Source organism: Stigmatopora nigra, chromosome 15 (genome assembly GCF_051989575.1).
Source record: "Stigmatopora nigra isolate UIUO_SnigA chromosome 15, RoL_Snig_1.1, whole genome shotgun sequence".
Lineage (NCBI taxonomy): Eukaryota > Metazoa > Chordata > Actinopteri > Syngnathiformes > Syngnathidae > Stigmatopora > Stigmatopora nigra.
This window is the reverse complement of record NC_135522.1, coordinates 1151646-1176526: the sequence shown is the minus strand read 5'-3', so window position 1 is coordinate 1176526 and position 24881 is coordinate 1151646. Positions and strand designations below refer to the sequence as shown.

Below are 24881 nucleotides of genomic sequence, written 5' to 3'. Positions count from 1 at the left end.
TTGCCGTCGCCACGGTAACAAGAAACAGCTGCTCAAGGGGACTCGAGTGAGGTCGTTAAATTGGCGGAACGCACACGTGCGCACGACGGCTCGAGTGCGGGTCAAATTTTAAAGCTTAAGAATACACGATTGTCGTCCTTGACTCCATTTTTTTTTCCATTGACTACACAGTCGCAGTATATTAAACAATCCCGTCATGCTAAGGCAAAATTTAAGTCATGTATTTTATTCACTTTGGTAATTGAAAATGAATGAAAAGAAAATATAATACACCCTTGTAGTATTTTACAAATACATGTTTTTACCTGCTAATTAATGAATAATAATGTCATTTTAACAATGTCAAATCCATATAGTCCCAATATAAAATTAAAGACAGTAACAGTTTGACTTGTGTAAAATAAATCAAATTTTCAATTAGTTCCCGTTGAATTGTGGAAAAAAAATAACCGATGAGTTCATATGGTATAAGACAAGCGGTCCTTCATCACAAAATCTTAATTACAGTGTAAAAACGCCTGGGGACAAACGGGACCGATTGGTAAGAATGTGGTTCGCAATCAAACAGACATAGGATCAAATCCCACATTGTTTTTTCCCCTCTCAGACTTGTAATAAAATACAATGCACTACTTTTGTCCTAAAATCGCCACCTGGCGGTGTATGACTGTCACTGCACGGCAAACACCATTTATACTAAGAAGTCAAAACTGGAACGTGATGACAACAATAACTTTGAGGCCGTGATTCTCTTTTTAGACGACTTTTACAGGCTAATTTCCGACTCAGTTTTACCTGAAGTTCACGTTGAACTTTCGCCGGCCCTTTCTGGCTTCCTGCTGTTGATGCTGTTTCAGTAGCTTAAGTTGGCGGTAGGCCAGCACCGCCCGCTCCCGTTCCTCCTCCATGATCCTCTGCCTGGCCATGGAAGGCTTGGACCCTGAAGCGGCATTCCCCAGAAGAGAATTGAGGAGGAGATCTTTGGGGGCCTTTGGAGAATTAAGAACGAAATGGTTAAGACTTGACGGGGAATGATTTTGGGAGATTTGGGGTCACCTGGGGTGTCGTGGTGGCCTTCTTGGGTTTGCTGGTGAGTGAAGGTGGTCCCATTGAAACCTCGCCAAAAGGAATATAATCTATTGAAAAAAGTAAACTGGTTTAAGAGGCCGAGTTAGACGTTTGGGTTAGAATTATTAGTATAACTAGTGTTGTCTATTGGCGTCGTGAAATGGTCAATAATTGGGATATATTATAGTGGGAAATTTGCACCCCCTGGTGGCGGTATTTAGGATTTCATGTTTTTTCCAAATACAATCAATTTTTGGGGCAATGATACATTTTCTGATATTTTAAACCCTTCAGGGAACAGAGTGGCTAGTTTGACAAAAGTTCAAGACAATTTAGAGACTTTTTGTCATTCATTTTTAAAAATAGATGAGCATTTATCATCATTATATTTTAACTATTAATCTTTATTCTATTTTTATAATTATAAATACCTTAAAAATCAAAACAATGTTAGTTAAAATTTATTAATTACATTAAAAATTATAATAAAAACATAATGCACAGTAGTTATTTTTAAATTATAAATAAACAGGTTTATACTCTTTTAGGTCTTTAGTGTCATTATTGAATCACCTTCAAACATTTCTTTCTCTCTGCGGTCTACTTTCTGGTTCCATTTTTTCAGATTTCGCATCTTTGCTCTTTTTTGGTCATGTCTGTAAAAAAAAAACAGAAAAAAAGATGAATGACAGAAATGTTTGGATATCACAACGCTACTTAAGGCATTTACTTACTTCTTCTTACTCTCCGACCTTCCCTTCAGAGCAGGCAGCTCTTGTAGTTGGGCTTCTGCCAACTCAGGCTTCCTTTCGATCTGATTTTTGGTGAGGAATCGAACATGGTCGGTTTCGTTACTCATGCGCATTAAGAATTTTCCCACGCTCTCATTCTTTCCTCGCTTAAATTGTGGGATGGCAATATCGCCGACTGTGGATTTCTCTGGGTTTCTATGGACGCTTGCTGAAAGGGGGGTCAAAATGAGAGGTTTTATTGCCAAAGACGATGATAGACGTCCAATTTCTGACTGAAAATCATTGTTTTTTTTTCCACCTGAATGAGTTATACAGTTTAAATTTTGACTTACCATGATTCCTATCCCTGTGGGAGCCACTTTTCATCGTCTCCATGCTTCTCATGATCTGCCGTAGCCTGTACGGAATATGTTCAATATGGTTTTCTTCTTTGACTTGTTTTTCGGCTTTCCTACTATGCTTCTGCTTCTTCGCACTAACGTTTGGGGAAATAAAGGTTTTAATAAGCGTCTTGTTCGTTGTCAGCTTTATATGACTCACATTTGTCATTAAATTGCAGAAAAACGAGCGTCGCATGATCAAAGTGTAGCACATGTGCTAATGCTAACAGATGTATTTAGCGAAATAAACACATACCTTGGCTCTTTTCCGGGTTGGCCAACCTGCTCCACTGGGCGCCTTTTACGCTTCATTTTCTTTTTTCCGAGTGAAAGGACGTTGTTTTTAGAAACAATAGAGAACACGGCAACTAATAATAATAAGTACACATGGAAGTCCGCTTCTTTCCGGGTACCCTTTGAACTGTGACGTCAGAGTAGAAGACGTGTAAGAATTATTATTAAATAATTATTTTTTTAGTAGACTTGCACCAAGTCGTCACATATCATTAGATATATATTAAATTTGAAAGTTTGCTCATTTTTATTTAGAAAATGTCGAAGAAAATAAATACGTAATCTCCGAAGTAAACGGAGTAAAAGGTTATTCCTTTTATGGCCACTAGGTGATGAAAGGAGTAGCAAAAAGACAACAAATAAAGTGCATCGTTGAGTATATAATGTACAATAGCCTCCAATGTTTTGAAGTCTAGGGAATGAAAAATTGCTGTGACGCAAAGTAAAAAAAATGTTTCACTGAGTCATAGTAATAAATAAATAAATCCAAGGTCACCAAATCAAAAGCTCCATTCAAAAAGTCTTCGTTATTCACATTTTTATTGGAGATTTCAATATGACATTTTACCAAAAGACTGGCTTTAACCAGATTATAGTAGCTCAGCGGTCAGGACGTACGACATTATGGTAGTTAGCACTATTAAGCTGGTAATTTATAGATAACAGTATGCAAATTGTACATCATAAAAACAACATTGATTGTAAAATTAGCTATTATGGAAGCACTATACCATTTTCCCATTAAAAAAAACATTCTAGCAAACACAGTTATTGGTATTCAACCTTGTTTATTTGTATTGCATACATTCTAGTTATCTTTCCACATTCCCAACAAATAAAGTCCTTTATGTCTGCAACCCTCCCCAGTCCAAACAGATTGGACATCTCGCACCGCTAACGTTAGCCAATGTCTTCAATTTCAACGAATCCTCTGGCGTAGTCGCGTGGCGGCAAAGACGGTCAGGATCTGCACAACCAGTAGTACCAGTAGTACGGTCCCAATGGAGGCTTCGTGCTGCTCCAACCACCGTGAGATGTGGCCTAAGCACCCCCCGAGGAAAATGACGCTCTGGGCGCTGAACTCGTCCAGCGTTTGGGCGCCCAGGCCGCACTGGGAGTTCCACAGGGTGCCGTTTTCCAGTGGGTCGACGCAGCAAGTCGGCGGAACGCCGCAGGCTAGGACACCTGGTGCTGAGCAGTTGTAGTATCTGCACAATTTGAGCAATTATTGTTATAATTTGTAAAAGTCAAGGCCACATTTGGCTTGCTACATACATTTTTATGTGCTAAATATGCGCTTAGACTTCATAATACTCGTTCCTAAAATTAGCTTAATGCTTATATCTAAAAAGAAAATATATATGTATTAAATGAAAAAAATCCTTCGTCATTATTTCAAAGATTTGGGTGTACAGAATATATATATTTTTTATTTAAAGAAATACAGGAAGAATATAGTTTTGTTGTTGTTGTTTTAAAAAAAAAGTCAAATAAATAAAATAATTAAAACTGAAACGGAATTTAGATAAAAAATTATGCCAGAAAGAGAAATTATTTTAAATATTGACCTTTGACCCAATAAATTATGAATTAGCATAGCTTCATAATGTAATATTTACTATTTTTCTTTACCATTTTGTTAAAAATCATAAACAAGAAGCTAATAACTATAGAATATTGAAGGAATCACCCCTTATTTATCATCCTTACTTTTTTATATGTTCTATAATGTAAAACTAGATTAACAGGAAAATTAAAAAAGGGAATATTTACTATTTACAGGCCAAAAAACCTTTAAAAATCCAATTAACCTATCATCAACTACCAAAATAGTCATTAATTAATTCAACAATCCATGAGTTGATTAACTACATGACCCTAGTTGACACTGTCACTTTAACTCCGCCTCCTTCCACACAAAACTTACATGTTGACCTCCCAGTCCCGATAAGTATCCGCCCCACAGCACTGCATATTGAACTGGATCTCATCCGTGATAAACCTCAAGTCCAAATCGTCCTGGTAGCGAACCATGGCGGTCAACATGGCCGACCTCAGCGCGTTCCCGATCTGCGCTTGCATATTATACACCAAGACCACCGCCAAAATCTGGGCCACCACCAGCCCCAACAGGATCCCCGAAAACATCTTCAACAGGAAGGAATTCTCCCGCAGGGCGCCCACACAACCCGTCAGGCAGAGGGTGGCTAGCAACAAACCCAGGGCGGCTAACGCTAACATGGGATCGGTACCGATACTTCCGATTTTCTCCAGAGCGAAGGACTCTTTGCTGACCAGGCCCCAGAAACCCAAAGCCAGGAGAAGAAGGCCCAGGACGGAGAAGGTCAAGTTGCTAAGAACCAGGATGTACTTGACGAAATAGTCCGTTAAAGAGGAACGGCGGGTTGATTGCGTCGTTTTTAATCCGGGACGGCGTTCCACGCTTGCGTCCACTCGTTGGAGCTCGGTGGTCCGGTCCAGTTCCGCGTCCTCCTGTCGTCATATGCAGAATAAAAGAGAATATTATATATGTTGTATGTGTTTTATATTATATATTTTGTAGTAGTGTACTTTTCTATTAGAGGAGCTAAGCTAACTATGCTATAATTGGTCGTTATTTTTCTATTTGTGCTCTGCGATTGGGTGGCGACCGATTCATGGTGCCGATAGTTGGCTGGGATAGGTTCCAGCACCCCATGTGACCCTAGTGAGGATAAGCATTTCAGAAAATTAATAAATGAAAAAAATTGGGGTATGTTTTTCCCCCTTTTGTTGATTAAATAAATAAACAGTAGTGTTTAGGGGTCGGCACGGTGGTTGAGTGGTTAGTGCATCGGCCTCACAGTGGGAGTTCTGGGTTCAAATCCAAGTTGTTCCACCCGTTTGCATGTTCTGTGTGGGGTTTTTTTCTGGGTACTCTGGATTACTCCCACATTCCATAAACATGCATTCCAGGCTGATTGGACACTTTAAAATGCCCCTAGCTATGATTGGCTGTTGTCTCCTTGTGCCCTGCCTCTGATCTAAAGTCAGCTGGGATTGCCTCCAGCACCCCCACGACCCTAATGAGGATAAATTGGTTCAGAAAATGAAATTTAATGAAAAAATAGTAACATTTATTGACTTCGTTTATTATTAAAAACATGAATATAAGAAATATGTTAATAATTTCTGTATTTTACAGTTTTTAGAACAGAAACAAAACTAAATCAGAAAACATTTGCTACTGAAAGTCTTCAAAAAACCTTTTACCTTTGGTATAAGAGGGCTTGTCTCATTGGGTCCGCCATTCTTCCTCGTCCAAGGCCAAAGCCGAGCCACAATTCCGTCCTCCAAAAATCTCCTCATTTTGTGTGACAATCCTCCACGGCTGTTTTTTTCTTCTTCTGCCGATTCCAAAAGAACGAAGCGAGTCGTGCACGGAATGAGTTGCAGCGGAACACGTGAGGCCCGCCGCCGTCATCATGCTTCGTTGGCTGCCCAGATTTCTTCATCATGTGAGAGTCACAGTGGGGGGATTAGACACATTTACACACAGTGTTTGTGTTTCATTAAGAGCAGAACATCTGACTTTGAAGAGAGATTTGACACCAATTAGCTTTTTATTCTTCATAATAAAGGTGAACTTGAACAAATTATTTCTGGAATTCGGAGTAGCAGAGGCTAATAAAAACTCTCCATATAATCTTATGTATGTTTATCAACTATGTAATTAAATTTAAATGTAGGTTTTCTATCATTTACTATCATTTTAGCAACAAAAAAAGACAATAGAAGAGTATATTGTGAGTTAAAGGTGCAGTAGGCCTGTATTTTTCTTAAGTTTTTGACTTTGAGTAGTCTAAGTAATAATACGCCAAAGTTGTCTGTCTGTTCAATGTATAAACTTCCATTTTTTTTGGGAGATAAAAACAAACAAGTTAGCCAATAAGTTGTATTCTGAATTGTACTTGCAAAGTGTATTGCACTCCTACAAATCATATATTCATCCCAAAGTACTTTGCAACGGCGTTTTTGCGTCACGACAACAACACAAATTTCCAGTTTTGACACCCGGGACAAGATGACTTCCGCATGGCCCACAAAAACAAATCCCACGAGAACACCACCCTTGAGCAAAATTTCTCCAGCAAAAAGCTGCGCTAGCCAGCTCACCCCTCACTGAAAAAAACACTCATACAGCCCCACAACTTTCCAAATCCAAAATAAAAGCGATTTCCCCACCTTCTCCTGCCTACACTTTTATTTTGAAAATCTTAACCAACTGTGTTGCGCAACAGCGCTAACTTGACACTGGCGCAGGACGTTCCGCTGCCAAGCAAACCAGCCGCGGTGGTCATTTCTTAATTACATTGTTGTTATTTTTTAAATCAACACAGTCCGGGTGGGTTATTATGGAGGAAATAAGAGGGAAACGACTTTAATTTTGAGGTGGTATTTCTTTACAATGAGATGCGCTTGCTGTTTGGGAGATCACATTGACGACCAGGTGCGCCGTAAAACGTGAGCGAAACGAAGAGGGGGAGAAGGACTCCGGTGAACCATACAGATGTGCCAACGCCAACATGAGCGTCCACGTCTACTTCCACATCTCTAACGGAGAAAATCCAACCTCGCATCCCCCCCAAAGAAGCTGGAACCCCGATCTGATTCATTTTTTATTTTAACCATCAGTCTGGACATTTCCCGAAAGAATATTTTTTGCATCTCCGCGGGGGGAGGATGCTCTTTGCCCTGCACGTGACTGTCATGTCGTCAGCATTTTTCAATCCCAGTTTTGCCTTCAGCTCCCACTTTGACACAGGTAAGACCACAACCGTCACCGTTTCGTTCGAGCGTTTCGCCGTGGAGTAGTGGATCGCACTTTAGTCTTGTGGTTCGAAAATCGGGGTTCAATTCCTGGCCCGGGTTCTATGGGACTATTTTTTGGTTAAAACGTGGGTGGACGTCCTATTTTGGAAAAAGACAACATTTAGCTGTACTTTTTCTAATCATATTTTATATATTTTGTCGATATCGGATGGAGATATCGGTGTACTATTAAAATCGGGTAACTCGGACTCATACGCCCTAAAAATATGTGATGGGAGAGAATAAATAAAGAAATAAATAATTAAATAAATGATCTAATAATCAAATAATGAAATACATTAAATAAATAATGAAATAAATTAAATAAATCATCAAATAAATAATTAAATAACTAACCAACTAAATCACTAACTAAATAAAAATAATAATTATAATTAAATGAATAAATAATCGGGGCTGATAAACTATGGGCATGAATTTATAGGCTGTGACAAAAAAATCATTTTTTTTAACTTGGAGGGTTGGCAGAGATTATTAATGGGTACACTGTTACAGTATGGATGCACAGAGGCACGGGGTTGAACTACACAGACAGGGGTTGATGACAATCACAACACCTGGGAAGGTGAGCTAGAAAAAAAAGACAGCAGGTGGCACTCATGTGCATTCACGGCCACAAAACAGCCAATCACTAAACAACAACAAAACATGACAGAAGATATGATACTATTTACATAAAACTATAAGAAAAACAGTTGGAAAATAGTACATTGATGATTTTTGTGGTTCATAAATCTAAATCTGGCTGTAAAATTGACTTTAATTATATTATTTGTTATAGTGATGCCATGTACAAGGTACTATTTTAAATAGAGCATACTTACTTATGCTACTAACTAATGAGATAAGATGTGTAAAAGGAATTACTTTTCCCGCAAGAGTCGATTTTAACAATCAATATTTAATATTCAATTCAATATTTGAATCAGTGTCACTGCCGATTCTAATTTTAGATCAACTCACAAACGGCAAAATTACTATTCAGTACTTTAAGATAAAGCTACACCGCTAACTATACATATGTACACACAAATATATATATATACACCTACATATATACATTTTTGCATATACATATATACTTTTATGCATATACATATACATTTTTGCATATACTTTTATGCATATACATATATACATTTTGCATATACATATATACATACGTATATTCATATGTATACATATACATTGGTCTTAAGATAACAATATTGACAATATACCCCATTTTTTTGCAGTATCTTCCCATCCATTTTATACTGTTGATACCCACGATGTATTTCTCTGCCTCATAACAATGTGTGCCTTACCTGTGCACATTGTGCACAAGAACAACAAAAAAAAGCCCCAATGACAGCGCATGTGCTTACATAAGCCGTCATCCGTCCCAGAGTCAGCACCTGCCTGCCGCTGTTTCAGAACCGAGGAGAGCTCCCGAGGCTGGAAACTGGAAGGGGGTGGGGTGGATGGGCTGGGACAGGGGTCTTGACAAAATGCCATTGAAACGTGAACAGCGAGTTCTGCGAGACTGCTTGATTATTTATGTCCGCATGTACCAAAACAACAAGCACTATAGTTACGTAAGCCCTCCTCTGGGGTAGCGAGTTGCCCAGGAAAAACATTAAGCAGGGTGACGATTTTTTTGAGATTATTTCCATCATTTGGCAGGGAGCCATCCCTCCGTGCCTACAGGAATTGGACCTCTATCATCCTCAATGGAAGCCCATGAGTTCATATTTAAAATACATTTTGAAACCTAATCATTTTTACATTTATTTTTAGTGACCTGAGTCTGAACCGTCTTTTCACAAATAAAAGTACAGTAATACCTTGAGATACAAGATTAATGCGTTCTGGGACCGAGCTTGCATGTCAAATTACTCATCTCAAATTACCCATATCTCAAATGACTCATGTCTCAAATTACCCAAATCTCAAATGACTCATGTCTCAAATTACCCAAATCTCAAATTACTTGTATCTCAAATGACTCATCTTCAATTACTTGTATCTCAAATGACTTGTATCTCAAATGACTCGTATCTCAAATGACTCGTATCTCAAATGACTCGTATCTCAAATGACTCGTATCTCAAATGACTCGTATCTCAAATGACTCGTATCTCAAATGACTCGTATCTCAAATGACTCGTATCTCAAATGACTCGTATCTCAAATGACTCGTATCTCAAATCAATTTCTCCCAAATAAAATAAAATCGATAGCTGCAGCCCTAATTATTCAGATTAATCATTTTTTTAGTTAGATAACAAACATTTAATGTATTAGAGAATAACAATAGATGATTTCTAGCCATTTAACTTGTTCTCGGAATAAAACGTCTTTAAAAACAGGCACGCACGGTACTTGATTGAATAAAATCTAGTCAAATAGTCAACCAAAACAACAAAAAAGTCCTCCAGAACTAAAACTATTGTCAACTTTGATGTGGGCCCAAAAGAGCTAATGAGACGCTAACGTTGAGTAGTAGCATTGTTGATGGAAATGAGACAGATGGAGGGGATTGTTTTTGCCCCCGCAGCATTGCCCTCCCAGGGAAGGCACGTACGTTCTGGGAGGCTTTTTCTGCCTCGTCAGCGCCCTTTGCGTATTTCTGCATTTTCTTGTCATCCTCGCTCGCGTTGATCCCAACAAACAACCAGGCAGCCTCATCTTTATTTTTAGGTGACATTGCTTCACTGGAGGCGCACTGCTCATGCCTCAACATTTTTCTATAAAAATACAATTACTATATTACATTAAAAAAATCTACTTATACACAAATTTGACTGATTTTTATAACCATTTAGGATGCTGACAGCTTTTTATGCAGTGTTTGTAGGCTAGAATTATCCAAAAACAGTCAATATGTGACATTAACAAGTCCTTATTTTGTTTGTTAATCTCTAATTGCCACCAAAAATGTATTTATTATTAGGGTTTAGGTTATTTTTCTATTAATATTTATTTAACATGAACTTTTCTGCATTATGAAGCCATTGAATAGAGATTTTCTAGTGAATAATTAACGGAAGAATCCAAAAATGATGAACACTTAATCAAAAACAGAAGAACAACTAAAAAAAGTACTTAAAAGGATCATTTTCACTTCTTCTATTAATAGTATTCTGGAGAAAAAATAGGATAGGCAATGTAACAAAGAAAAAAAATGGCCTGTCATAAAAGGCATCATATTGCAATCTATTTATTGTTTGGGGGATGCATACTACTATTATTATTATTACGATTCTAAATGTATTGTTTTCACCCAAAAAAGTAGATGAGAAAATAGCATTGTTTGGAATTGGCAAAACGTATGTTATTTATATTATTAATATTGATTAAATACAAACCAATTGGTCTTCTTTCATACCTCATTTTATCCCCAAAATAAACATTTCCAGCCAAAAGAAGAATAGCGTCATTCTAGTGCTCCGCAAAAGCCAATTAAACTAATATTCATACGGGCTGGGAAGACTGTTACCATGGCAACGGGTTGTGGCTCAGTGCCCACACACACAAAATTTGAAGCAGATTTTGCAACCATGCAGTCTTCTATGATATTAGCAATCAATTCTTCATACAATTAGCCTAGCATCCTTGTTTTTGGGATGTAGGATGAACCCAAAAAATCCCGATTAAAACATCCAAATTCCACACAGTAAAGAACCAACCTGGAATCAAACCCACGATCCCAAAACTGCGAGTCTTGACCGTGGCTAAATTTTCAATCCCATCGAAATGCCCAAATAGCTCGTGGTGTTTACAAGGTCATTCGTAGTTTATAAACCTTAAACTATGAGACAAAAGAGGAGATTAAAAGGGACTTTTGTAAGATTGTGGTTAAGGATGAAGGAAAGAATCGGCATTGGTCGCCGCAAGCCTCTCTTAATGAGCCACTAAGTCATTGGAAAGCATTATCTTTTGGAGCCCAATCGATACGCCGTTATGTATCTCCAGAGGCTTTTTCCTCCCCGCTAACACACGAGAGGCTTCCTCTTCATTAGGGTTAGCCATAAAAACCGATTTAACCATCTCGCTATTTACTCCCATATAAGCTGTATTATTAACAAAAAAATAATTATGACTGAATCATGAGTACGGCTTATATGCACATAAGACACTTCACCAGTTGTAACATTTACTATTTGTTGGTTATTTTCAGTTTTGCAGTAAAAACAAGCATTACTGGATGAATTAATTCCATATATTGACCCTAATAATGTTATTTTGACTAATAGTATCTCAGAAATACCATTTGTGATGATTTTTCTTAAGATTTTCCCTTTAAAGTAATATATTTTTAAAACCATGAATATGGAGGTGAAAATTGTGAATCAAGGGGCAGCTTATACGAGGGAAATTGTCAAATTAAACGATTTTAAGGCAATTTTATGGGTGCAACATATAAAGTAACATTTACTATTTGTTGGTTATTTTCTGTTTTGCAGTACAAAAAAACAACCATTACTGGATGAATTAATTCCTTATATTGACCCTAATAATATTATTTTGATTCATATAGTACCTCAAAAATACCATGTGTGATGATTTTTCTTAACATTTTCCCTTTAAAGTAACATATTTGTACACACTATTAAAACCATGAATATAGAGGTAAAAATTATGAACCAGGGGGCGGCTTATACGAGGGAAATGGTCAAATTCAACGATTTTAAGGCAATTTTAAGGCTGCGACTTATATATGAGATGGCTTATATGGGAGTAAATACAGGACTTAAAGGGATAGGCTGGCTTGGGCAAGGGTTAACAGTATAAGCGGGTGGAATATGAGAAGAATGACCTTGATGTGTCTGTTGTTGACGTTTGTGCAGATGGAGCTCCGCTCAGCGAACTGTCATGGCCGTCCTCCCTGGCCGTGGTGCTGGTGTCCTTCTCCGGTCTCTTTGCCTTCGTCTTCCTCATGCTGGCCTGCCTCTGCTGCAAGAAGGGCGACGTGGGCTTCAAGGTGAGCTGGAACAACATGATCCACCTTAAAACACCTCATTTATCTATTTAAAAAATAGAACATTGAGTATTATTTTTCTTATGATAGTATTGATGAACAAATGACTCATTTAGAAATGTCAGTGCAGTTCATTAATTTTGGAATTGCAGCATGTCCACAGATAATAAAATAACTCAGAAGGGGGACTTGAGAGCCCTCTGGTGGACAGAAATGGGAATTACAACAGTGTTGTTGATTGAATTGACATTTTTACTTTTATTAGTAAGTGAATATAGTAATCCCTAAAATATTGCAGTTCATGTTTACATTTTTATGAATTTAAATAAAATAAAAATAAATTAATAGCAGAAAAAAAATCGCAAAGAAGTGAATTAGCGATAAGTGAAGTCGCGATAATTGAGGGAATACTGCACATAAATGGAAATATACGAAAATCACTGGGATTTAACAACAGCTACCAAACCTCCCAGTCAAAATGGATTGGACATCCATCATCGTCAAGTTAATTAAGTTACCTATCAGAAGTCATTGGAATTTTTAAAATATTTAATAGCAATCCATGGTCAAAAATTAAATGCAAATGAATTAAAATTAAAGCAAAATTTTGTGAACAACAACCATATATTTTGACAAAAACTCAAATTTCCCTTCTAAAAAATAGCGCAAATCTGACCAAATCTCCAAAAAATAACACATTATATCAGTATACCCCCCCCCCCCCCCCAACGCATAAAATGACACAAAACACAACATAAACAAAGCACTGTTACAATTCATTATGCAAGTGTCACAGTCGCCATTTTGTGCCAAAAAGTGCTGACGGCAGAGCTGACAAAAAGCACTTGTTGCGCTAACGAGCGCTAACAAACACACAATATCACCAGCTCACATGACATGACTTATAGTAGGTGGGCATCGGACGGAACGCCCTCTCACAGTGGCGCCATTGTTTCTGCATGACTAATGCTCCGTTTGTGTGTGTGTTGCAGGAATTGGACAACGCCGATGCCGATGGCGAGGGCGAGGAGTACCAGGCGGAGCTCTCGCCTTCTTCCCACAATGGACCTGAAGTGTACATCCTACCCCTCACTGAGGTCTCCCTACCCGTCTCCAAGCAGCCCGGTAGATCCAGTAAGAGACCCCCATAATCACTGGCATATATTCTTTATCCTCTGCGAAGAAATTGTCGCCATATATTTTGCCACAATGAGCATTTTTTTTGTCAATTTTTCTTGGGATGTACTTTAAATACAGTTGGGGAATCGAGGGTAGTTTGCATGTCTTCCCCGTGCCTACGTGGGTTTTCTCCGGATACTCCCACATCCTAATAACATGCATGCTAGGCTAATAATATGCTAAACTGTCCTCAAGTATGCATGTTTAGCTGATAATTAATTTATAGTGTCCCTTGCTTACTACTTATTCTCGGCTGGGATAGGCTCCGGCACCCCCGCGACCTATGTGAGGATAAGTGGCAAGAAAAAATTAATCAATGTGAGATAAGTGCACTGAAAACAAAGCAATTTAATCAGTAAACATTTTATATAGTTTTAATTTTTATTAAATTTTGTCGCTATGCTAACACATTGAAAATAAGGAGATATATTAAAATTACTTATTAAATCAACTTATCAGCTAACATTTACAACAATCAATTGATTGCCGGCCCTCCCAGTTTAAATGGTTTAGGCGCCATATTGACATATTTTCCGAAAAATCATAAATATGACAAAATTTAGCCTGCAAAAATTCCAAGAAAGAAACCATGACTTAAAAAGTATATTATCCCTCATCTTTATTGACTACATACTTCTTATCACCAAATTACATCACAGAACAACACAATTTATGATTTTAATGAATAACAAAGCTATCATTGCATTTTAATCTGTTGCAACGTTTCATTGCCCGTTTTAACTGAAACTGAGAGATCCCCATTCACATGCTAGTAATTCACTTTAATTTAAAATTGCACATTAGATAATTTAATCCAACTATAGGTCCATTGTCAACTTGGAAATGTGTTGAATGGCGGTGGGTGCACTTGACGTGGGAAGGAATCTAACCCAAACCCCACTCTGCATTCTTTACACAATTCTTGCCGTCTAATTTAATGTCCATGACGTTAGTTAGCATCACACTTGACACACTGGATTTTCTTCTTCTGGTACTCCCTCGTTGCCTCGTCCTCATTTTCTTCGCATATTTTTTCAAGAGTACAGAAAATACCAGTGGCGAGCCATGTATTTCAAACCTACGCCTTCAGCAGTGCCACATTTGAATCAAAAGTCATCATCTGATTTTCTGAACCGCTTTATCCTCACTAGAGACACTGGGGGTGCTGGAGTCTATCCCAGCTGACTTCGGGCCAGGGGTGGGAGACACCCTGAATTGGTGGCCAGACAATCGCAGGGCACAAAGAGACAAACAATCATTTACGCTCACACTCATACTTAGGGGAAATTTAGAGTGTCCAATCAGCCTATCATGCATGTTTTTGGAATGTGGGAGCAAACCCGAGTACCTGGAGAAAACCCACAAAGGCCTGGGTAGAACATGCAAACTCCATACTGGTGCATCGACCTGGTTTTGAACCCAGATCCCCCTAAGTCAGGCCGACGCCCTAACCACTCTCCACCGAGCCACCCACATATGATATAATACTTTAAAAATACACTATAAAAACCCTTTTTTTACCCAATCCTGAACTAAGTGGAACAATTTCAAGTAGACTTTCGGCTTTGAATTTTGGACACGCCTGACTTAAAAAAAACTAGATTCTGTCCATTTTAAAATCTTTACTGAGCACAACCCAGAAGAAATTGGCCGATTTTTCCGGACAACCGGACCGCCACCAATGTCGTCCCTCCCTCTCTGGGAATTCAGCAAGTAGGATGCTCACATTCCTGATTTAGATGAAATCCCCCCACTCTTTAATTTGTCTCCATATTTGAGGAGAAGCCTGGAATTGTTACGGCCGTGACAAGCTCGGCCCGTCTCAATAGTCCTTGTGTGCGGGTGCGCAGGGGTACCAGGAGACCGCCGGCCGGCCACCACCACCACAATGGGGTCCATTTAGGCGGCTTGTACAGCAACTGGGCAATAAGGCCCAATTGGGAACGTCTGCCGATTGTGGGTGGGGGTGCCGTTATCAAGCCCGGGACACAGGACGGTCTGTGACGAAGGTGTCGACGCACGCCTAGACCCAAAATGGCGGTGATAAGCCCCACAGTGCTCTTTTCTGCGTCTCATAGAGATGTTTTTGTCCCCGAGGAATGCCCGGGGGCGGGGTTGGGAAGGGGACGGGGCGTGGCCAAGCTTGGGCGGGGCGGGTTTACGTCATTCGTGGACGCTGGTCTTGGAGCCGCCGCCCAGAGCCGACGCGTCAGATGGCGGAGACGTCGGCGTGACAGCTGGAGAAGCTCCGAAGTGGGATTCGCGCTTGTTCAGCTGCGTCGGGGCTCCAGGGGTCCCGCTTTTCTCACCAGTGCACCATGCTGAGGGGCCCGGGGTTTAGAGAGGGGGCCGACTCTTCTCACGCTCCCGAGAGGGGCTCCATGCTCGGACACACTGTCCGTCCGTCGTTGCGAGAATACGGGGATCTGGCCAGGTAAACTTTGGATTTTATTGGCCGTTTTTTTGACTATTTATGTATTTTATGGACTATAAGGCACACTCTTTTCGTCGTTTGATTCAGTTTTTTTGTGTTTTTTAATCAAAAGTTATCTCATCTCATTTTCTGAACTTCTTTATCCTCATTGGGGTGACGGAGTGGGGGGTGCTGGAGCCTATCCCAGCTGACTGGATAGTACATGATGTTAGTCGGTAGGCGACTGGAATGAAAATACCAGTGGTGGGCTGTGTATTTCAAACCTATGCCTTCAGCAGTTTTATGTTTGAATAAAAAAACTCATCTCATCGTATTTTCTGAATCGCTTTATCCTCACTATCATCATCATTCCCACCGTTTAGGAATTATTCAATAGCCAAATTAAGATATTATGGATTCACTTTTTACCTTGAAAAAACTAGCGTACAATACTTTCTTGGATTTAAAAAATGTTTTGAGAATCCCCAATTTTGGAGTTTTTCAGTAGACATTAATGACATTTTCTCTCTCTCTGGTTTCAGTCCAGCTTCTCAAATCGTCAGACCTTGGCCGCCATAGTTTACTCTATCTCAAAGAAATTGGCCACGGCTGGTTCGGAAAGGTAAAAAAAACTCACCTTTTAAATCACATTTTTCTTTTCTTACGTCTCATCAAATCACAACAACAACAGGACTTTGTACTAACTTCCATTTTTTGGTGTACCTGAACCCGCCAGGTGTTGCTAGGGGAGGTCAACGTGGGTCTCAGCACCACCCAAGTGGTGGTCAAGGAACTGAAGTCCAGTGCCAGTGTCCAGGACCAGATGCAATTCCTGGAGGAGGTCCAGCCTTATCGGTCAGTACATGGGAAAGAACGTTAGAAAATACAAGAAGAAATGTGATTTTTGTTCAAAAATTCACCCGACAAACATGAAGAAATTGACGTTGAAGTCGTTTTCAGGACTTTGCAGCATCCCGCCCTCCTGCAGTGCTTGGCCCAGTGCTCCGAGGTCACTCCTTATCTGCTGGTCATGGAGTTTTGTCCTCTGGTAAGGAACTACTTTCAATTCAATTTTGAGACATTGCTAATAGGTCAAAATGTCTATATGGTGTAAAAAACTAGTCATTTTTAGGGAATGGCAATAGGCTAAAATTAATGAAAGTTTTTTTTTTATGAATGTTAATGGGCTAAAATGATTGTGGTGTAAAAACAATTCATTTTTGAGAGAATGCTAAAAGGTCAAAATGATTATGTGATGTAAAAACTATTGTTTTTTTTTAAAGAAATGTAGTAGGCCAAAATGAATATGAGATAAAGTCAATTTGTTTTTGAGAGAAATAAGTAATAGGTCAAAGTGACTATAAAATTTTTGAGAGATTGCTAATAGGTCAAAATGTCTATATGGTTTAAAAACTTTATTTTTTTTAGCAAAAATGACTATAAAGTGTAAAAACAAGTAATTTAGGAGATAATGGCAATAGGCCAAAATGACTGATTTAAAAACAATTCCTTTTTTTAAAGAATTATAATAGGACAAAATGACTATGATGTATAAGCATTTTTTAAAGAATAGTAATGTGTCAAAATATGGTGTTGTAAAAACAATTTATTTTTTCAGAGAATGCAAATAGGCAAAAATTATTATACAGCATAAAGTCAATTCCTTTTTTTTTTAGATAATGGCAATTGACAAAAATGACTGATTTAAAATGAGTTTTTTTTTTTTAAATGGTAATAGGCCAAAATGACTAAATGATGTAAACAAAATTCATTTTTGAAACAATGCTAATAGCCCAAAATGTGATTTAAAAACAGGGTGACCTGAAAAGCTACGTCTGCAGTTGCCGCCTGTCGGACTCCGACACCCCCGAGCCGCTGATCCTCCAACGAATGGCTTGCGACATCGCTTCGGGGCTTTTACACCTGCACAAGAACAACTTCATCCACGGGTAAGCCAATAAGATGCCAGGATTTCTCCTTTTTTTTTGCTCCCACAGCCACTACTCATTCACAAACACACTTCCCCCCTGCTGGCGTCTCCCTGCAACAACATCCTGGTGCTGCCTGAGTCGTCCTCATCACTCCAGCATCAGTGATTTTGTTGCCGGGGGCGACCAATCCCTTCGATTCGGGGCCCGTGTGCGTTGGAGTTGCAGGTAAGATAAACGGGATTATTAAATGATCAACATTTTTGGCAATTTGGCATTATTCAAAACATTATTGCTCATTTAAAAATTAAAAAAATAGAAAATTGGGTCACGTGGGCAAATTTGTCAGCATATCTTTGTTTTTATATTAATGAATAATTATCATCATGAAGGAATAAAATCTGCCATTGGCTCAGTGTCCAAAGTTAGCTGGGATAGGCTCCAGCACCCCCAAGTATCAACAGGTACAGAAAATGAATAAAATAAGTGGGCAACTTTGTCAGCATATCTTTGTTTTTCAAAAAATGAATAAAATAGCAATCTGGAAAAACAGAAGAAAAACAGAAAACAAAAGTTTTAGATTCACTGAAAGAGCTAAACATGATTGCTAACTACCCTCCCATTCAAAATTGATTGGACAGCTGAAAGGTCCTCAACAAGCACCTGAAAATCTAAAAAAAAATCTCTTAACAGCGACCTGGCCCTGCGGAACTGCCTTCTCACATCCGAAATGTCCGTAAAAATCGGCGACTACGGCCTTTCCCACACCCTGTTCAAGGTTAGCACCCCTTCCACCCACTCTCGTCGCTACATTAGCTTAGCATCTTAGCCTCAACAATCCTATCCTCCTCACAGGAGGACTACTACTTCACGCAAGACCAGATCCGGGTGCCCCTGCGCTGGATCGCCCCAGAGCTCGTAGACGAGGTCCACGGAAACCTGCTAGTGGTGGACCAGACCAAAACCAGCAACATCTGGTGAGTAAGACAAGTAGATTTCGCCAACCACCGCCATCCACGCGCTAACCATTGGTTTCGGACCATCGCAGGTCTTTGGGCGTGACCCTGTGGGAACTGTTGGAGTTGGGCCAGCAACCTTATGGGCAGTACTCGGACCGCCAGGTTCTGACATACGCTGTACGGGAACAGCAGCTCAAACTGGGACAACCACAACTTCAGTTCCCACTTAGCGAGCGATGGTGAGTATTTATGCCCTAAAGGGAATTGAGTCCAAGTCAAGCCACTTTGTCGCCCCCTACAGGTACGAAGTCATGCAGTTCTGCTGGCTCCAACCCGACTTGAGACCCAGTGGCGAGGAAGTCCACCTCCTCCTCACGTACCTGTGCGCCAAAGGCTCGAGCGACGCCGAAGAGGATTTTGAAGAGCGCTGGAACGCCCTGAAACCCAACTTGCTCGGAAGCCCCGCCCACCCAGCACAACCCCCAGTCCTCACCCCGCCCCGCCCCCAAGAAACCGAGCCGACGGCCTCGTCCTCCTTCCCCCTACTGGAGCACTTCTCCGACAACTTCCACTCGGACGCCGGAGACGACTTGCTAACCGTGACGGAAACGAGCCACGGGCTCAACTTCGAGTACAAGTGGGAGCAAGCGCGAGCCCAGCGGCCTTATTGCTCCGCCTCCACTAGCGGCCCACTGGGCCAAGTCAACCCTCACTACCAAGACATCTACTACTCCAGCAACGCCAGCGAATGCGGAACAGAGACTTCCCCGTCCGGAGACGAAGCTAACCGCCCGGCGGTGGTTCCCGTGTTAAGCGCTCGCAGTCCTTCAGTCGGCGGCGAGTACTACATCCGGATCGAAGACCAGTCAGAGTGTAACGGTCACTTTGACGACAACATCGGGGATTTCAGTCCACAGACCTCCAACCTGTCTCCCGAAAGTCAAAGCCGAGTACACCCAAACCCTTATTGGTCCACCGCAAACCCCGCCCCATCAACCATCTACGATTCAGACTCTAGTCCTGGCGCTAAGCTAACCACGGATCCGCTATTCGGACAGGCACCCAGCCCCAACGGTCTGTCAGAACTTGAAAATTCCGACACACCGCCGTCGGGAACTCCACTGCAAGCAGGAATCGGACCAGGATTTGTCACATGCGACCCTTACCTCGAATGCAGTGATACCGATGACGCCCACAGCAACGCCACTGGAAAAACGCCACCCATCGTAGACCACGTCAGCATTGATGTAGAAACAGAGTCCGGACTAGAAGAGGTCACCAACTGGTCCTTGAATCGTTCTGCCAACAACAACGTCCTACATTTTGGAAACGGGAACAGAGACAAGAGGGACAATTATCTGGACTTTGACTACAACATGCATTCAACAGAAATGTGGTCTCTGACCAAGGACACCACCAAAACCTTTTGTAGTTCCAGGACTTGCAAAGAAGAACCTTGCAACGATGCCGGAAAACTGGACCGATTGGGATCGTACATTCAGTTGTCTCACCCAGACGCCGAAGACGCCGAGCAATTTTTCCTTCGAGGAGAAAGACTATATTCGAAGCCCAAAGCCATACCCGACCCAACCTACACCAAGCCTCCATCTTTTAAGGAACCTAGCGCTTGGAATCAAGCCATACTGGAAAAACGCCGAACTAACATTTGGGAAGCCCCTACACCTGAAGTATCTTCCGTTAGCGACGCCATGCTAACATATCCCCCTAGCAGGGAGTCCGCCAGTGGAATCGGGATCCGAAACCAAGTCCTGGTAGAACTCGGAGACTACAGCGAAGAAGACGATGACTTTAACGATATTACATCCAGCATTTTTACAGACTTCAACCTGGACTACGCGGATATTCGAGAAGAAGAGCTAAGTCCGCTAAAAAACTTTGCGGGAACTCCTGACCCAGTGGACACGGTCAATCTTTCGTCTTCGGTGGCTAGCACCTGCGACCAAGCGTTCAGTCCGGAATCCTTCAACCCTCCGGCCCAACCCAAATCCTTGGACAGCGGCTATGACACGGAAAATAACGGATCTCCTGAATTCGCCTTTAAAGAACTTGTAGGAACCAGAACGGGTGGAAACGGACTCGTCCTACAAGTGGCGACCTCACAAAACCTGGCTAGTATTTCAGAGTCTCGCTTGAAGGACACCGCAGACAAAAGAACTTACAGGGACTCGGCTTATTTTTCAGACTACGATAACGAAAATGACAAAAGCCCACGGGAGGACACAGCTACATTCTTCGGCGGAACAACCAAGCGGGACTCGTACACCGGGAAACAGGGTTTCTCAAGAAACCGGATCAAGACCAGAAGCGCCTTCGAACCAGAGTCTCCAACATGTCATCTTTCCACACCCGGGTTGTCCGTCTTGTCTCCGTTTCCAGTGCAGATGGGAGGATGTCTTACCAAAGAAGCTGCACCAGATTTTGACGATCTAGTCTTCGAGACCGAAGACCAGGAGGAGCTGGGGTCCTCCTCCGATCCAGAACCGTCCTCCGCCAATCGGGAAGCCTCGAAGAACTGCCACGATGGAAGCAACAACTCCGAAGACTGTTACGGCGTTCAGTTCTTACAAGGCGACTCCACGGTTTCGGACTACAAAGACGACGAAAGCAACGAGAACGAAGCTACCGATTCGTCGGTGGATGACGAGGAGGAGGAGCTACCAGATTTCAATCCGGCGGAAACGTCTCCGGACCGAACTAAGCCAATCGGGGTCAACCAGGACGACTTCCAGGACATTGACGCCGAAGAATCCGACTCTTGCGAAGCTTCCAATGGCGCCGCTAAAGTTTGCTCCGCCTCCTCGCTTCTGGAACTATGCGGCGAGGACGTCAGGGCGCCATTGGAGGAGGCGGAAGACGAAGACGACTCGGATGACAGCGAATCTGACGAAGAGTTGCGGACCTACAGCATCCGGGAGGACGAATCCGCCGAGGGCAGTGACGAGGACTCGCCCACCGTCCCGTTGGTGGTGGTGGTTAGCGATGGCGGCATGACGCGGAACCTCCGCGGGCTCCTCAAGACGCCAACGCTTCTTAGTCAGTCCTTCTGCGAGGAGTTGGAGAGGAAGAAGAAGGCCGTGTCCTTCTTTGATGATGTCACAGTTTTCCTCTTTGATCAGGTAATGTTTAAAGTCCATTTGAGGGTTTTTGGTCCATGATGTCATTGTGTTCTTTTCTGGATTCCAGGAGAGTCCCACCGGAGAACTGGCGGACTGCAGTTTCTCCTTGGAGGAGGCGTCCGGGGACCAGGACCCAACAGACCTTGAAATGGACCAAAACATCTCTAGCCTAATTGAAAGTACTTCCAATATGGACGACGAACTTGAAGTTGGCGAACCGCAAGGAGATTCCGAGGAAACAGAACGAGGTAGGACATCCCGTTGCAGATGTTTTATGGATTTTGTATTGATTGTGGTTGACGGTTTTGTACTTTCCATCAGGTTTTGAGCAAAAAGATGGTCCAGCCTTAGAAGAAAGCCAAAGTTCAGCACCCGAGTCTCCTTCAAGTAGTCCTGAGGTGTCTAAAACTACGGCACGGAACCGGTTTATGGTCTCTAGATTCTCCATCACGCAAGTGGCAGACACCACCACAACAACGGGTGAGTACTACTATTTGTTTTTACCTCTAAATTGGCAAAAATAGGCCATTTCAATTTTTTAAAAGTAAAAACGGGAGATAAATCTTCCATTTTTGCTATTTGAATTGGTCATTAAAAAACACAAAATGAGACTTATTCTGTTCCCTTAAGAGTTTATTTTATGAAATATGACAGCACCATGTTTTTCATACATTTGAAAATTTTTTATAGCACAAAATCATCCAAAATAGTGACAGAAAAGTATTTAAAACAAAATTTCGTGTGTACAGCTTTTGTCTTCTACTAGCATGCTAACTATCAACCACAGGTAGCCAAGTCCAGTCCTGGAGAACCCTGATCCAGTCTGTTTTCCAGGTCCGGATCAGGGTTCTCCAGGACTGGACTTGGTCATCCTTGCTATTAAGTCCTGCAATACTGTGCATTAACCATTTTTGCATTTACTAAATATCTGAAAATACAACAATCTTTCTTTCTTTGACAACAGAAACACCTGAAAACTGTCAAAAAGACAACGAGGACATCGCTGGACTTGTTTGTTCACCCACAAAAGAAACATAACGTTTTACAGCGTTATTCTGGGATAGTCGAATGTCGATGGGGACCCTTTTTGGGACTGTAGTGAGACCCCAACCTTGCTCCCCTCGTCGTGACGATTGGCAGAAGATTTGCTGCTGACCTGAACTACGGTTTCCAAGTTTATGCCAAATTTAATCCGTTAGCCTATTAATGTTGTCGTCCAACTTAATTTGTATAAAAACGGCTTCTTTCATTGGCTGCTTCGGCTTCATGTTTTCAAAGATTTCTTCGTTGTGCTTGAAAATGAAGTTTTTTCTTAAATGAGGGAAATTGTTAGACATTTACAACAGTGGATAGCAAAAGTCTACACACTTAGTTGGAATACCATGTAATGGGATAAAGTACATATTGGGCAAAACTTAATGAATAATGTGCACTAATTTTGAATTTGCTTCAATTCTAGGTACTACTCAAAAGATCGGATCTCATGTCCTGGTTGGGTTCTTACGGCACACCACCCTGAAAACACCCAATCACATCTGATCTTGGAAGCTAAGCTAAGCTAACCTGGTTAGTACTTGGATGGGAGACGGTCTGGAGATACCAGGTATTGTAAGATTTTATGTTCTCAAAGGGGAATTAGCTCAAATGTGATAGTGTTCAAGACACTAAGTGTAAAGGTGGTTAGTATGTCACCTTCACAGCCTGACATTTGTGGGAGCGTAGGTTCCAACCCGGCTTGGCAATACCATTTTCTGTATAACCTTACAAAACTTGATATTCCCAGGCCAGGTCTGGAACCCACGACACCAGAGCTGCGAGGCTGCAAGACTGACACACTAACCACTCCAATGGGCCACCATAGCAGTCCATTGTCTATAGCATTTGAGCTAATTCCCCTTGCTAACATAAGATCTTGCAGTACCTGGTGTTCCTAGACAGTCTCCCATTCGAGTACTTACCAGGTTAGCTTAGCTTAGCATTCAAGATCAGACGGGATTGGGTGTTTTCAGGGTGGTGCGCCGTAAGACCCAAGATCCCATATTTTGAGTAGCACGTGTTTGGGTCAGATTGTAAAAAGATAATTAGTAAGTAGAATTTACAGAGCAAAAGTTTTTGGTCATATTAAAATATATCATTAACATTACTTTGCAATTTCCAGTCCTAATTATTCATGTAGAATATATTTTTATATTATGTTTTTACATGTTTTTTTAGTTTTTGGTCAACAATTAATTAAATTAAAAATGGAAAAATATGAATAAAACAAAGAAATAGAAGGGATGCTTAGCTCTGATTGTCGAGTAACTTCCTGGTGACTTTGGGTAATTAACGGGTCACTTCCTGTTGACTTTGGGCCATTTACGGGTCACTTCCTGACATTTTAGGACATTTTCGGGCCACTTGAAGTTCCAGATTAATTCCTGCTGACATAATTAAACATTTTAAATACATTTTTTAACCATTAGCTTCACTTTCCTGCCATTGAAGACATCTTTTAACGTCATTAAGAGAGTTTAAAAGTAGATTTGGACAAACAATGGTATTACAACAAGTGTGTGTAGACTTTTGATACCCAATACGCTGCATAGATGCTGTTCAGTATGCGATCCATATCCTTCACCGCCAACGATAGAACACCAAAGGGACATTTTCTTCAGCGGAATCGTGTCCTCAATGTACAGTTTTGTCGTCCATGTCTTCTTTTCTACGTTCCAGTTTCGTTACGTCGTGCTGAAAACAAGCAAGACCTTCAAAAAATGTGACAAATATCGCAAAACTTCTCATTTCATCGGTTAATGTTGTCTGGAAAAAATGTGTATTTTCGCCCAATCATTGGCCGCCATTGTACAAATAGACAGAAATACTTGCTCCTCCATTTTGGCTCCAATTATTCCTCGTTAGAACGCCGTTTTAGTCCTTTAACGAGAATCTGGGAA

The 24881-nt window shown here is 41.0% G+C and overlaps 3 protein-coding genes across 5 annotated transcripts; 1 reads left to right on the top strand and 2 right to left on the bottom strand.

Moving 5' to 3' along the window:
- Positions 1-210: 210 nt before the first annotated feature.
- Positions 211-2625, bottom strand: ccdc137 (coiled-coil domain containing 137). 2 transcript variants are annotated; one of them, XM_077734498.1, is made up of 7 exons: positions 2457-2625; positions 2153-2295; positions 1803-2028; positions 1642-1724; positions 1057-1136; positions 768-989; positions 211-712 (listed from the first exon to the last, which is right to left on the bottom strand). In XM_077734498.1, the coding sequence occupies exons 1-6, from the start codon at positions 2510-2512 to the stop codon at positions 792-794; spliced, it is 786 nt and encodes a 261-aa protein (XP_077590624.1). In that variant the 5' UTR covers positions 2513-2625; the 3' UTR covers positions 211-712; positions 768-791. The 2 variants fall into 2 exon arrangements, with proteins under 2 accessions (XP_077590624.1, XP_077590623.1); XM_077734497.1 differs by having other exon boundaries at positions 211-989.
- A 481-nt stretch (positions 2626-3106) lies between these two features.
- On the bottom strand, positions 3107-12275 carry tspan10 (tetraspanin 10). Its single transcript, XM_077734830.1, has 4 exons — positions 12168-12275; positions 5747-5982; positions 4422-4987; positions 3107-3702 (listed from the first exon to the last, which is right to left on the bottom strand). Exons 2-4 carry the CDS (start codon positions 5840-5842, stop codon positions 3414-3416), a joined length of 951 nt encoding a protein of 316 aa, XP_077590956.1. The 5' UTR covers positions 5843-5982; positions 12168-12275; the 3' UTR covers positions 3107-3413.
- On the top strand, positions 6784-23488 carry LOC144208804 (serine/threonine-protein kinase LMTK1-like). 2 transcript variants are annotated; one of them, XM_077734828.1, is made up of 14 exons: positions 6784-7298; positions 12199-12332; positions 13322-13463; positions 16464-16543; positions 16658-16776; positions 16882-16969; positions 17737-17870; positions 18543-18627; positions 18705-18826; positions 18898-19047; positions 19110-21945; positions 22013-22193; positions 22267-22425; positions 22910-23488. In XM_077734828.1, exons 1-14 carry the CDS (start codon positions 7217-7219, stop codon positions 22981-22983), a joined length of 4386 nt encoding a protein of 1461 aa, XP_077590954.1. In that variant the 5' UTR covers positions 6784-7216; the 3' UTR covers positions 22984-23488. The 2 variants fall into 2 exon arrangements, with proteins under 2 accessions (XP_077590954.1, XP_077590955.1); XM_077734829.1 differs by lacking the exons at positions 6784-7298; positions 12199-12332; positions 13322-13463 and adding an exon at positions 15711-15942.
- Positions 23489-24881: the final 1393 nt, after the last annotated feature.

What these genes read in the sequence shown, in the direction of transcription:
- ccdc137 (XM_077734497.1), bottom strand. Translation starts at nt 2,512, where the DNA reads ATGAAGCGTAAAAGGCGCCCAGTGGAGCAGGTTGGCCAACCCGGAAAA. An exon ending in CCACAGGGATAGGAATCATG is followed by an intron (nt 2,029 to 2,152) that starts GTAAGTCAAAAT and finishes CCCCCCTTTCAG; the next exon opens with CAAGCGTCCATAGAAACCCA. An exon ending in AGGTCGGAGAGTAAGAAGAA is followed by an intron (nt 1,725 to 1,802) that starts GTAAGTAAATGC and finishes TTTTTTTTACAG; the next exon opens with ACATGACCAAAAAAGAGCAA.
- tspan10 (XM_077734830.1), bottom strand. Translation starts at nt 5,842, where the DNA reads ATGAGGAGATTTTTGGAGGACGGAATTGTGGCTCGGCTTTGGCCTTGG. An exon ending in CAAGCCCTCTTATACCAAAG is followed by an intron (nt 4,988 to 5,746) that starts GTAAAAGGTTTT and finishes ATATGACGACAG; the next exon opens with GAGGACGCGGAACTGGACCG. An exon ending in CGGGACTGGGAGGTCAACAT is followed by an intron (nt 3,703 to 4,421) that starts GTAAGTTTTGTG and finishes CAAATTGTGCAG; the next exon opens with ATACTACAACTGCTCAGCAC.
- LOC144208804 (XM_077734828.1), top strand. Translation starts at nt 7,217, where the DNA reads ATGCTCTTTGCCCTGCACGTGACTGTCATGTCGTCAGCATTTTTCAAT. An exon ending in AGGGCGACGTGGGCTTCAAG is followed by an intron (nt 12,333 to 13,321) that starts GTGAGCTGGAAC and finishes TGTGTGTTGCAG; the next exon opens with GAATTGGACAACGCCGATGC. An exon ending in GAGGAGGTCCAGCCTTATCG is followed by an intron (nt 16,777 to 16,881) that starts GTCAGTACATGG and finishes AGTCGTTTTCAG; the next exon opens with GACTTTGCAGCATCCCGCCC.